At 43.2% G+C, this 14,625-nt stretch overlaps 1 protein-coding gene across 6 annotated transcripts in view; it reads right to left on the bottom strand.

The window, feature by feature from the left end:
- Positions 1 to 14,625, bottom strand: part of TJP2 (tight junction protein 2) — a 130,680-nt gene that overhangs the window by 85,772 nt on the left and 30,283 nt on the right. Inside the window, exon 1 of one of the 6 annotated variants that reach the window (XM_059072708.2) lies at positions 257 to 508. The exons of 3 other annotated variants lie outside the window; for them this stretch is intronic. In XM_059072708.2, coding sequence (XP_058928691.1) covers positions 257 to 316 — 60 coding nt within the window. In that variant the 5' untranslated portion in view covers positions 317 to 508. Of the gene's footprint in view, positions 1 to 256; positions 509 to 14,625 lie in introns of those variants that run through there. 2 more of the 6 variants (XM_059072706.2, XM_067039561.1) reach the window with 2 other exon arrangements.

The raw sequence follows: 14,625 nt of genomic DNA, 5'->3' as shown, positions 1-14,625 counted from the left end.
AGACAGTCTTCCCTACTCGCGACTTAACCTGAAATCCAAGTGACTTTAGAGAACAGAGAAAAGGGTCCAGGAGCCCTGGAGGCCACGAGCCACCACCCCTGTCCAGTGAAACCTAGTCCCTACCCTACCCTCAACCCCACCTCCGGATGCGAGAATCCCAGCCACCTAATGCGCATCTGGGAAGCCCACCACGCGCTCCCATGCCCCGTCCTCGCGACCCTTCGCCCAACCAAGCGGGACGCAGGAGGGCACTTACTTGGAGCCAACCTGACATCTCCCTCCGGGGTGGAAACCCGCGATCTCCTCGCACCGGCATCTTCGGGCTCGGGTCCCGCGTGGGCGCGTAGGTCCTGGACCCGGCTCCTCCTCCTCCGGGCGGCAGGTCAGTCCTCTGACCGCAGCAGCCGGGTTCTAGCCAGGTGCCGGCCCGCGGGAACCCACCCCTTTGTCCCTCCCCCCTCGGCGTGGCGTCGGCCCGCCCCCGGCCCGAGGCAGCGCCTCTGCGCCCCGCCGCCTGGCCCGGGAAACTCTCAAATGGGCCGCTACCACCCCCGCGCGACCCGGGGGAGGGTTCGCCGGCGCCGCGCCCTCGAGGTCCTCGCAGTGGGCCGTGTCACGCGCGACTCCCGGCCGGGGACGAAAGAGGGCGGCAGCAGCAGGGGGACCCCGAGGACAGAGCGTCCCGCGGCCCCGACACCTAACCCCCCCACCGGTGGACCTGATGGTTCGCTCCGCGGCGAGCGCTGGGAACAGCAGGTCCGGCTCCGGCGCCCGCCGGGGGAGCGCTGCAAGTTTGCGTGTAAGCAGTGAGCCCTGGGCGGCCTGTTTGTCCACGGGTTCTTCCCTCAAGGTCGCGTGCGCATCCTGTACGAACCCTTTTTGGAGAGGTTTGCAGAACCTCCTTCCGAGTTCTGTTCCAAAAGGAACCGAAAAGTTTTTTCTGTCCTGACCCCCCCCCCCACACACACACACACACTGTCCCCTACGTTTAAAACACGACTTTTGAGAAAAATATACTCCAGGTTATCTCTTTGGCACATTTCCAATAACTCCAGTAAAGAGATTAAAACTCCTCTCCCATCACCAGCTTTTCAAAGGCTTTCTTTAAAAAAGTAGGTCACAAATGCTTATCAGGCAGGATTCATCGAATTCAACTCAGTACATTTATTCGTTTTAGAGTCCTTTAGGTATAAAGAATTGTACACGATAAATAAACGTTTCCTTATTTTAAGGGCGTGTAAATTATTTGGAGAATCAAAACAGGTACACTGATTAAAAATATAATCTTGGATTTGAAATCTTAAGGAAACCATGTTGTAAGCGAAAAAAGTATGGCTCATCCTGCTCTTAAGTTGAAAAGCGAAACTCGGCCTAGACTCACAAGAAGGTAAAAGGTAAAAGGTCTGATCTGACCAGCTGACAAGATACAGATGCCGGGCTCTCTCACTGAAAAGTTGCTTCACTTCCTGCCTAATCAAAACAAGTTTGGCAGTTTATGTGGAAAAACAAGTACAGCAGATGCCTCTCTGAAAGTATTAGGCTTCTGGCCTCCTTTGGAATGGCTAAGTGCCTGCCTCTGAATAAAAAGCACTGTGAGTTACATTTCCCATTTTCCTTCAAGTCTGCAGAATTACGTTTTGGCTGTATTCCTGATGTAAGGTGTTACTCTCCTGATGAAAGAGCCATTTAAAAAAAATGTTTCCCAAATTAGGTGGTGCGGACAAATAATAACAATGGCAGCATTTGTGAACTGGTCACACCTTAGTGACATAAGCTTATACCACTAAGCATTTAAAAAGGAACAAAGGGGGCTTCCCGGTGGAGCAGTGGTTGAGGGTCCGCCTGCTGATGCGGGGAACACGGGTTCGTGCCCCGGTCTGGGAAGATCCCACATACTGCGGAGCGGCTGGGCCCGTGAGCCATGGCCGCTGAGCCTGCGCGTCCGGAGCCTGTGCTCCGCAACGGGAGACGCCACAACAGTGAGAGGCCCACGTACCGCAAAAAAAATAAAATAAAATAAAAAGGAACAAAGGAACCCAGAATGTAGCAATTATATCTGCTGAATGATTTCGTTTTTTTCTCTAGAGTTCCACTGTCCAATAGGATAACCACTTGCCACGTGTGAGTATTGAATACATTTAAATTTAAATAACTAAAATTAGGGCTTCCCTGGTGGTGCAGTGGTTAAGAATCCGCCTGCCAACGCAGGGGACGTGGGTTTGAGATCTGGTCTGGGAAGATCCCACATACCGCAGAGCAACTAAGCCCCATGCGCCACAGCTACTGAGCCTGCGTTCTAGAGCCCACGAGCCACAACTACTGAGCCCATGTGCCACAACTTCTGAGGCCCACGTGCCTAGAGCCTGAGCTCCACAACAAGAGAAGCCACTGCAATGAGAAGCCCACTCGCCGCAAGTAGAGAAAGCCCGCACACAGCAACGAAGACCCAATGCAACCAAAAATAAATAAATAAAATAGATAAATTTATTTTAAAAAATTAACTAAAATTAAAGTCAACAAAAAATTCAGTTTCTTAGTCACATTAGTCACATTTCCAGTGCTCAATCAGTAGCCACATGTGGCTAGTGGTTACATTGGACAGTGTAGATACAGAATATTTCCATCATTGCAGAAAGTTCTATTGCATCACACTACTCCAAATGATGACATACTTTTACAGTAGAAATACAAATATTCTGGCACAATACATAGTTCTGACTCAGATAGGTGTTGGAAAAAAAGTGATTCAATTGGGCTTCCCTGGTGTCGCAGTGGTTGAGAGTCCGCCTGCCGATACAGGGGACACAGGTTCGTGCCCCGGTCCGGGAAGATCCCACATGCCACAGAGCAGCTGGGCCTGTGAGCCATGGCCACTGAGCCTATGCGTCTGGAGCCTGTGCTCTGCAACAGGAGAGGCCACAACAGTGAGAGGCCCGCATACCACAAAAAAAAAAAAAAAAAAAAAATGAAGGGAAGAATAGACAACATGGAACTTCGAGGAGTTCAACTAAGATAACAACAGAAGACGTTCACCAGGAAGAGGACCACTGCTCATCCTGGCCAGTGCTGTTTCAATGGCAAGATGGGACTGGAGCAGTTATATGACAGAGGGTGACTGAGAGGTGGGACAGCACTTCATTGTATGCCTATTTATAATAACACAAGATGGAAACCATCAATGTCCAAGGATGGAGGGCTATTAAGTTACAGCAAATCAACTTAATTGGCATAGCAAGCCATCATTTAAAATTATATAAAGAAGTCTGGGACTTCCCTGGCAGTCCAGTGGTTAAGACTCCACGCTTCCATTACAAGGGGCATGGGTTTGATCCTTGGTTGGAGAACTAAGATTCCCGCAAGCCATGCAGTGCGGCCAAAAAAAAAAAGAAGTAAAAAGTATCTATCCTGATGGCAATAACCAAGAAATTACAAAAGAAAAGAAAAGAATTGGAAAGTATATGAGAACATGGTTTGATGAATGGATAGGATTGTATTTTTCTTTTTAAATTGTAGTTATTAAAAAAATATAGTTGTTGTTCGTGCAATAGATAATTTTTCAACACTTGTCAGTATGTATTACAGTGTAAGATCCTTAAATTATAGTCAGAAGACCTCAAATAAATGTAATAAACTAAACACTTTTAATTAGATTTCCTCAAGAATGTTAAGATTTGGGGATACACACACACACACACACACACACACACACACACACACGCACTTACATACATATTTGCAACATGATTATAAAGTATGATTAAATGGGAGCAAAGTAACCTGACATGAAAAGTTCCAGGCTAACTGAGCAATTTAGTTGGCCTGTACACTGGATGGCAGATTAGAATTATAAAGACACTCTCCTTCAATAAGCATTCGTTGAATGCCTAGCATGTACCCTGGGGTAGGTATACAGAAGATAAAGGCAATATAAAACAGGGGGCTTGCTCACAGCATGAAGAGAAAGACATGTAAACAAACGATGACAAGGCACAAGAACTGCTCAAGTACATGTACGACTGAAGGGCTGACAGTTAAAACTCTGCCTGAGGAAAGGGCACTTTTCAGGAGACAAGGCCCAGCATCTCCTTAACTTTCCAAATCAAAGGACCATACCAATAACTGTGCATATTCACTTAAAGGATTCCTTCTTCCACAAGCAGCCACCCACAGCCCCTAAAAGAACATCCAGGAGAGAGGCATTCAAAGTTTTGCTCTGCCCCTCATGCCTTCACATTTCGTTATTTCAAAGTTTGTTAACTCCACGTGCGTGCACCCAGGAATGGCCCTGTAAGCACACAGCGAGAAGGTGGCCATCCACAAGCCAGCAAGAGGGCCCTCACTAAGAACCAAGTCTGCCAGCACCTTGATCTTGGACTTGTCAGCCACCAGAACTGTGAGAAGTAAATGTCTGTTGTTTAAGCCACCCTTTCTGTGGTGTTCTGTTATAGCAGCCTGAGCTAAGGCAGCCTCCACGTCCTACATGAGTGGACCCTGCTGCCTTCTCCAAGCACAGCTCAGGCTGCAGACTCCCAACCTCACTTCCTGGAGCTACACTGGCCTTTCTTTGTAGTTGTTGCTCTTGAGACACTGCCAAGCTCATTCCTGTCCCAGAGCCTTTGTTGGAGCTTCTCTGCCTGGACCACAGAGCCAGCTCCTGCTTAGATTTCTCTTTCCATCTAAAGTAGGAAGCATCCCTTGAGGTGGTTATCAGGAAGCAATGCCCTCAGGAGAAAGCCAAGTCTAAATTAAAGCAAGGAGGTGGAGTCCAGCTGAGGGTTTCATTTACTGTGAATCAAGGGTTTCAGAGAGCCCAGTGCAGGAGTATGAAAGGGGTGGGCGGTGGGGCGGTAGCCGGTTTGTTCAGGGGAAGTGAAGACCAGAGAGGAACAACGGCAGGAAGGGAGAACAGCCCAAGAAAGGGCCCCCTCTTTTTAAACATCGTCATCATCATCATCATTATCACCATCATTGGTAACGTGTTGGCATTGCTGCCATCATCACTACAATGAAAAGGTATTAGAGTAAGAGCAAAAAGGATGAAAACATCAGGAATCAGACTTAATGGGGAGAGAAAGTTCTCAGTTCTAAATGGATGCTGCCTTCTATTCGCCTCTCCTCTCCCTGCCAGTGGCACAAACTCCAAACCTCAGCATCCCCCATACCCGCCCCACCCTGTGTAAGAACTCAGCAATGGGTTCACCTGGCCACAAAGTTGTCAAAAGAATTAGCTGTGCAACTCAGAGTCAGCTGCATGGATTATAAGTCTGAGGAGGCCGCAGATGGGCGTTACGGGGTGGGGGTGGGTGGTTCTGGCTGGAAAGAGGTGGCTGTGGTCTGGGCTGACCTTGGGGTGCAAGGCTGTCAATGGGCAGGCTTCTAGGAGACTTATGGGGCTGCTCTGGGTGTGCTCAGGCTGGCAGGCAAGGCAAGGTATACTCAGCCTGATTAACAGGGAGTTGAGATAGAGCATAATCCAACTCCAAACCTGGAGATCCTAGAAGCACTTTCTGGGGTATGGTCTCATCTGGACAGACCCTGCTAGAGAGAGTGCTCTGCCTGTGCGGGAACCCTCCCCTCCTGGCAAGGTGCCCTGGGTCCTAGAGGCACTGTGCTCTGCGTTTTGACATTTTTAAAAGTTATTTTACTACTATTTACATTGCAGAGTATATGAAATCCACACTCTTCAGGGACAGGTGCGGCTTGTTAACCCTCCATTAAAAAACAAAAAAAACAAAAACAAAAAAAAACCTGGATAGAAAGTAATTGATTAAATGCACATTGTGTGCCGCAAATCTTTCAAACACTATTTTAACTCATTTAATGTAAATCCTCCCATCGCCCCTGTATATTTGGCATTATTGCCCGACTTTAAGATGAGGAAACCAAACTTCCCAGAGGAAAACAGCTTGCCCAAGGTCATCACCGAGTAGATGGTGGGTAAGACTCCAGACCTACTGGACTCAAAGACCATTCTCATCACTGCTCTCCGGCCCCTCACCTCTACAGCAATAAAACAATTGCACACAGCTGGGGTAGAGGTAGGGTTTTGGTTGTTATTATTGTTGTTTTCCTTTTGGCTCCTTTTAACAGAACTTAAGAGGGGTTTTGCTGACACAACAACTGAACAAACAATGCTGGGGAATATTTGTGAAAATCTTCTTCTACAATATTAGAAAGATAAATGCCGCAAATGTCGTTTGACTCCAGCTAGTGAGCCAGGAATTAGAATTCTCAATTCAAATATGATTCTGGTGCTAAGAATTCCAGTGGTCCCTCTCCCAGAATAAGTTCCTTAAGAACAGTTTAATTAATAAGGTACTAATTTTTCTTATTAAGGAAAAATGCCCTCATCTCCCATGCAAGGGAGGGAATCTAAGGTGAGAGAGGCCCACGGGACTGTCCACGTGATACACAAGTCCTCCAGGGAGACCAGAGGGGTCCCTGGCAACACCTGAATTTCTTTTAAAAAAATTATCACCAGAATCCTCTAGCCCTAATAACTCAGTACCCTGATAGACACAGATTGAAACTGCTGAAGTGTCTCCTTGACTGTCAAAGAATCCTCAGACCTGAAAGGGGCCTTAGAAAAAAGTTGCAGACAGTTTTCCAGGGACGCAAAACAGTGCAGGCCCCTTAAAACAAAGGAAGCTGGGCCTGGGAAAGGCACTTCCAAGAGGCATTCTTTAAGCCTGAAACATGGCTCATAGCATTTCTTTCTATAAGAACAGCTTCCTAAATTTTCCTGATGATAAGAATCACCTGAGGCATCCCAGGTCCCTCCCTGAGATACTGATTCAGTGGATCTGAGAAGGGCCCTGGGGAAATTTACATTTTTAGCAGGTACACACCAGGCTGAGTCTTATCTGGGAGGTTTAGGGCATTCTGCTAAAGGGACAATGTTACAATTCTCTGACCCAAGACAGGAAGGTTAGCATTTTGAAGGGAGGTAAAACATTTCAAAGGTCAGAAAATAATTCTCTACTTGCAAAACATCTTTGGTTTACAAAAGAAAGGGTCTGATTTTATAATCCTCTTGGTATGCTGATTTGCATATGCATTTGTATATACACATGTTTGGATTTCAGTTATTTTTAAATAAATGATACTTGCTTTTTTACACAAACCATACAGATCACACAAAAAACAGTAAAATGCAACTAAAGTGTCATCATCCAGAGCAAACTACTGTTAATAATTGGATGAGCATCCTTCCAGGTACCTCCATGCACAGGTAAACATGTAGATATCATATATAACGTTATACACCTGGGACTATACTAGAATAACTAAAGAGCAAACAAACAATGATGAACAACACAATAAATGAAATTAAAAATTCTCTAGAAGGAATCAATAGCAGAATAACTGAGGCAGAAGAACAGATAAGTGACCTGGAAGATAAAATAGTGGAAATAACTACCACAGAACAGAATAAAGAAAAAAGAATGAAAAGAATTTAGGACAGTTTCACAGACTTCCGGGAAAACATTAAAGGCACCAACATTCGAATTATAGTGGTCCCAGAAGAAGAAGAGAAAAAGGGACTGAGAAAATATTTGAAGAGATTATAGTTGAAAACTTCCCTAATATGGGAAAGGAAATAGTCAATCAAGTCCAGGAAGCACAGAGAGTCCCATACAGGATAAATCCAAAGAGAAACACACCAAGACACACATTAATCAAACTATCAAAAATTAAATACAAAGAACAAATATTAAAAGCAGCAAGGGAAAAACAACAACATACAAGTGAATCCCCATAAGGTTAACAGCTGATCTTTCAGCAGAAACTCTGCAAGCCAGAAGGGAGTGAAAGGACACATCTAAAGTGATGAAAGAGAAAAACCTACCACCAAGATTACTCTACTCAGCAAGGACCTCATTCAGATTCGACAGAGAAATTAAAACATTTACAGACAAGCAAAAGATAAGAGAATTCAGCACCACCAAACCAGCTCTACAACAAATGCTTAAGGAACTTCTCTAGGCAGAATGCACAAGAGGAGGAAAAGACCTACAATAACAAACCCAAAACAATTAAGAAAATGATAATAGGAACACACATATCCATAACTACCTTAAATGTAAATGAATTAAATGCTCCAACCAAAACACAGACTGGCTGAATGGATACAAAAACAAGACCCGTATATATGCTCTCTACAAGAAACCCACTTCAGATCTAGGGACACGTACAGACTGAAAGTGAGGGGATGGAAAAAGATATTCCATGCAAATGGAAATCAAAAGAAAGCTGGAGTAGCAATTCTCATATCAGACAAAAGAGACTTTAAAATAAAGACTATTACAAGAGACAAAGGGGAAAATCGACAGAAACACAATCATAGTAAAAGATTTTAACACCCCACTTTCACCAATGGACAGATCATCCAAAATGAAAATGAATAAGGAAACACAAACTATAAATGATACATTAAACAAGATAGACTTAACTGATATTTATAGGACATTCCATCCAAAAACAACAGAATACACTTTCTTCTCAAGTGCTCATGGAACATTCTCCAGGAAAGATGATATCTTGGGTCACAAATCAAGCCTTGGTAAATTTAAGAAAATTGAAATCATATCAAGTATCTTTTCTGACTGCAATGCTATCAGACTAGATATCAATTACAGGAAAAAAATCTGTGAAAAATAAAAACACATGGAGACTAAACAATACAATACTAAATAACCAAGAGATCACTGAAGAAATCTAAGGGGAAATCAAAATATACCTAGAAACAAATGACAATGAAAACACGACAACCAAAACCTATGGGATGCAACAAAAGCAGTTCTAAGAGGGAAGTTTATAGCAATACAATCCTACCTTAAGAAACAAACATCTCAAATAAACAACCTAACCTTACACCTAAAGCAATTAGAGAAAGAAGAACAACCCCCCCCCCCAAAATTAGCAGAAGGAAAGAAATCATAAAGATCAGATCAGAAATAAATGAAAAAGAAATGAAGGAAATTATAGCAAAGATCAATAAAACTAAAAGCTGGTTCTTTGAGAAGATAAACAAAATTGATAAACCACTAGCAAGAATCATCAAGAAAAAAAGGGAGAAGACTACAATCAATAGAATTAGAAAAAGGAGAAGTAACAACTTACACTGCAGAAATACAAAGGATCATGAGAGATTACTACAAGCAACTCTATGCCAATAAAATGGACAACTTGGAAGAAATGGACAAATTCTTAGAAAAGCACAACCTGCTGAGACTGAACCAGGAAGAAATAGAAAATATAAACAGACCAATCACAAGCACTGAAATTGAAACTGTGATTAAAAATCTTCCAACAAGCAAAAGCCCAGGACCAGATGGCTTCACAGGCGAATTCTATCAAACATTTAGAGAAGAGCTAACACCTATCCTTCTCAAACTCTCCCAAAATATAGCAGAGGGAGGAACACTCCCAAACTTATACTATGAGGCCACCATCACCCTGATACCAAAACCAGACAAAGATGGCACGAAAAAACTACAGACCAATATCACTGATGAACATAGATGCAAAAATCCTCAACAAAACATTAACAAAAAAAATCCAACAGCACATTAAAAGGATCATACACCATGATCAAGTGGGGTTTATGCCAGGAATGCAAGGATTCTTCAATATACGCAAATCAATCAATGTGATAAACCATATTAACAAACTGAAGAAGAAAAACCATATGATCAACTCAATACATGCAGAAAAAGCTTTCGATAAATTTATGATAAAAACCCTCCAGAAAGTAGGCACAGAGGGAAATTTCCTCAACATAATAAAGGCCATATATGACAAACCCACAGCCAACATCATCCTCAATGGTGAAAAACTGAAACCATTTCCACTAAGATCAGGAACAAGACAAGGTTGCCCACTCTCACCACTATTATTCAACATAGTTTTGGAAGTTTTAGCCATAGCACTCAGAGAAGAAAAAGAAATAAAAGGAATCCAAATAGGAAAAGAAGAAGTAAAGCTGTCACTATTTGCAGATGACATGATAGTACACATAGAAAATCCTAAAGATGCCACGGGAAAACTACTAGAGCTAATCAATGGATTTGGTAAAGTAGCAGGATACAAAATTAATGCACAGAAATCTCTTGCATTCCTATACACTAATGATGAAAAATCTGAGAGTGAAATTAAGAAAACACTCCCATTTACCACTGCAACAAAAAGAATAAAATACCTAGGAATAAACCTACCTAAGGAGACAAAAGACCTGTATGCCAAAAACTATAAGACACTGTTGAAAGACATTAAAGATGATACCAACAGATGAAGAGATATACCATGTTCTTGGATTGGAAGAATCAACACTGTGAAAATGACTATACTACCCAAAGCAATCTACAGATTCAATGCAATCCCTATCAAACTACCAATGGCAGGTTTCACAGAACTAGAACAAAAAAGTTCACAATTTGTATGGAAACACAAAAGACCCTGAATAGCCAAAGCAATCTTGAGAAAGAAAAATGAAGCTGGAGGGATCAGGTTCCCTGACTTCAGACTATACTACAAAGCTACAGTAATCAAGACAGTATGGTACTGGCACAAAAACAGAAATGTAGATCAATGGAACAGGATAGAAAGCCCAGAGATAAACTCACACACATATGGTCACCTTATCTTTGATAAAGGAGGCAAGAATAAACAATGGAGAAAAGACAGCCTCTTCAATAAGTGGTGCTGGGAAAACTGGACAGCTATGTGTGAAAGAATGAATTTAGAACACTCCTTAGCACCATACACAAAAATAAACTCAAAATTTAAGGCCAGACACTATTAAACTTTTGGAGGAAAACAAAGGCAGAACACTCTGACATAAATCACAGCAAGATCCTCTTTGACCCACCTCCTAGAGTAGTGGAAATAAAAATAAACAAATGGAACCTAATGAAGCTTAAAAGCTTTTGCATGGCAAAGGAAACCATAAACAAGATGAAAAGACAACCCTCAGAATGGGAGAAAATATTTGCAAACGAAGCAACTGACAAAGGATTAATGTCCAAAATATATAGGCAGCTCATGCAGCTCAATATCAAAAAAAACAAACAACCCAATCCAAAAATGGGCAGAAGACCTAATAGACATTCCTCCAAAGAAGATATACGGATTGCCAACAAACAAATGAAAGGAAGCTCAATATCACTAATCATTAGAGAAATGCAAATCAATAATACAATGAGTTATCACATCACACTGGTCAGAATGGCCATCATCAAAAAATCTACAAACAATAAATGCTGCAGAGGGTGTGGAGAAAAGGGAACCCTCTTACACTGTTGATGGGAATGTAAATTGATACAGCCACTATGGAGAACAGTATGGAGGTTGCTTAAAAAACTACAAATAGAACTACCATACAACCTAGCAATCCCACTACTGGGCATATACCCTGAGAAAACCATAATTCAAAACGAGTTATGTACCACAATGTTCATTGCAGCTCTATTTACAATAGCCAGGCCATGGAAGCAACCTAAGTGTCCATCGACAGATGAATGGATAAAGAAGATGTGACACATATATTCAACGGAATATTACTCAGCCATAAAAGGAAATGAAATTGAGTTATTTGTAGTGAGGTGGATGGACCTAGGGACTGTCATACAGAGTGAAGTAAGTCAGAAAGAGGAAAACAGGGATTCCCTGGTGGCGCAGTGGTTGAGAGCCCGCCTGCCAATGCAGGGGACACGGGCTCGTGCCCCAGTCCGGTAAGATCCCACATGCCGCGGAGCACCTGGGCCCGTGACCCATGGCCGCTGAGCCTGCACGTCCGGAGCCAGTGCTCTGCAACGGGAGAGGCCACAGCAGTGAGAGGCCCGCGTATCGCAAAAAAAAAAAAAAAAAGAGGAAAACAAATACCATATGCTAACACACATATATGGAAACTAAAAAAAAAAAGTGGTTCTAATGAACCTAGGGGCGGTACAGGAATGAAGACAGACGTAGAGAATGGGTTTGAGGACACGGGGAGGGGGAAGGGTAAGCTGGGATGAAGTGAGAGAGTGGCGTGGACATATATACACTACCAAATGTAAAATAGATAGCTAGTGGGAGACAGCCACATAGTACAGGGAGATCAGCACGGTGCTTTTTGACCACCTAGGGGGTTGGGATAGGGAAGGTGGGAGGGAGATGCAAGAGGGAGGAGATATGGGGATATATGTTTAAGTATAGCTGATTCACTTCGTTATACAGCAGAAACTAACACACCATTGTAAAGCAATTTTACTCCAATAAAGATGTTAAAAAAAAAAAGGTGGGGTGTAATTCCCTTCTTAAAAAAAAAAGAATAGAACATCTATACTCAGATAACCTGTGTATTTATAGGTATTTAACATTTTACTAGCAATGAATTTTAAATTTCACATACTCTAATAACTTCCAATCACTGTCCTTAAACAGGCAGCATAGAAAACTGAAATATAAGAGTATCTCATCCAGAAACTCAAGAACCAGAAACGAACAGGCTAGCGGCTTGGTATCCTGATCTCCACACCACTGCTTTTCCCAGTGAACCATGAGGAAACAGCAGAAAAAAAGGAAAAGGTAGTAAACAAATTGAAGCACTGGGTGAAAGAGCACAAGGTGAATCAGACCTGGGTTTCAACAAGCCCCAGTTCTGCTACTTCTTAAGTTTAAAGTATGACATTGCCACTCTTCAACTGTTTCTGAGCTATAAAAATGGCAAGTTTACATGGTTGGACCCAATGGTTGTGTGATTTGGTCAGCTTATCTAAACCCTCTAAAGCTTCCATTTCTGCATCTGTAAAATGGTGTAATGAGTTGTATCGTGTTTCCTCAAATTCACATGTTGAAGTTCTAGCCCTCATTACCTCAGAATATATTATTTGGAGACAGGGTCTTTACAGAGGTAATCAAGTTGAAGTGAGGTCTTTAGGGTGGGCCCTAATCGAGGATGACTGGTATCCTTATAAAAAGGTTAAATTTGGACACAGAGACAGACACATATAGAGGGAAGACGACCTCCGACAAAGCTAAGGAGAGAGGCCTGGAACAGATCTTTCCCTCATAACTCTCAGAAGGAACCAACCCTGCCAATAACTTGATTTCAGACCTCTAGCCTCCAAAAGTGTGAGACGGTACATTTCTGTTGTTTACACCACCCAGTCTGTGATATTTTTTTTTTAAACTGCAGTCCTAGGAAACTAATACAAATCAAGATTACAGTTGGACCTACACCTCATAGCGTGGGTATGAGAATTAAATGAAGACAATGCAGGTAAAACACTCAGCGCAGTACTAAGTACACTGTAATAAGCACCCAAATAAACAAAAAGCTTTCATCTTTATTACTGTAGGTTGATACTTCACTTCCTATCAGAATTACAATGGAATTCTCACCACAAACAACTTTTCTTCTCACTCAGTGCAGCATCTCCAGGCCTCTGATGCACAGTCTTGCTCCCTACGTTTCTTTTCCCCCCTTTGCATACCTGGCCAACAACTTTCCCTCCTCAGGTTCCTCTGGAATATCACCTCCCCCAGGAGGCCTCCTGTCACATAATCACTGCCTCAGGCCTTCTGCTTACTGTACAGGGTGAGAGCAGCCCTTTTCACACAGCAATGTAATTACTGATCTCAAATTAGACTCCCAGATGCCCCAGGACAAGCCTTTACATTCCTCTACATTTCCCTCAGGCAGTGCTGTGTGAGGTGCTCATTAAATGTTTGCCCAAAGAATCCCTTCACCACAGGTAGGGAAACTGGCCACACACAACCTATAAACAAACCCATGCTCTACAGCAGCTTTAAAAGTACTGTCCAGGGACTTTCCTGGTGGCGCAGTAGTTAAGAATCCTCCTGCCAATGCAGAGGACACAGGTTCGATCCCTGGTCTGGGAAGATCCCACATGCTGTGGAGCAACTAAGCCCGCGTGCCACAACTACTGAGCCTGTGCTCTAGAGCCTGCAAGCCACAACTACTGAAGCCCACTTCCCTAGAGTCCGTGCTCTGTAGCAAGAGAAGCCACCACAATGAGAAGCCTGTGCACCGCAACGAAGAGCATCCCCCGCTCGCCGCAACGAGAGAAAGCCCCAGCGCGCAGCAATGAAGACCCAATGCAGCCATAAATTAAAAAAAAAAAAAAAAGTACTGTCCAAGATAGTGGTTCTCAAAGCATGGTTGGGAAACCAGAAGTGTGAGCCTGAATGAACTTGTTAGAAATGCAAATTCCTGGCCCTCACCTCAGACTGACTGAAGCCGCAACTCTGGGGGTTGGGACCCAGGAATCTGTGGTTTAACAAGCCCTCCAGGTGATTTCGATGCAGTTAAAGTTTGAGAGCTACTGTGATGAGTGTCTCCAATTCCATATGAAGAGCTTGGGCTCCCCACGTATCGCTACTGATGAGGGGCCCCCAGGGGAGAGGGCACTGCAGAGGGGCTCTCAGGGGCACAGAAGTTTTAAATTTTCACCTTCAACTCACTTTTCTATGCCCATATTATGGGATGAGCTGGTAATAACTCTAAAGTATCTAAATTACCTAACAGTGAGAATCCATATCTAGGAAGTGAGTCTCTGCCCAGACTCTTAGCATCCTTCCTGAGAGCAAAGAGGCAAAGGTGATTTTGCCACATAAGAA

The sequence above is a fragment of the Kogia breviceps genome, chromosome 8 (assembly GCF_026419965.1).
Source record: "Kogia breviceps isolate mKogBre1 chromosome 8, mKogBre1 haplotype 1, whole genome shotgun sequence".
NCBI lineage: Eukaryota > Metazoa > Chordata > Mammalia > Artiodactyla > Physeteridae > Kogia > Kogia breviceps.
Note: the sequence above shows the minus strand (reverse complement) of the source record. Positions and strands in the feature narration are given on the sequence as shown.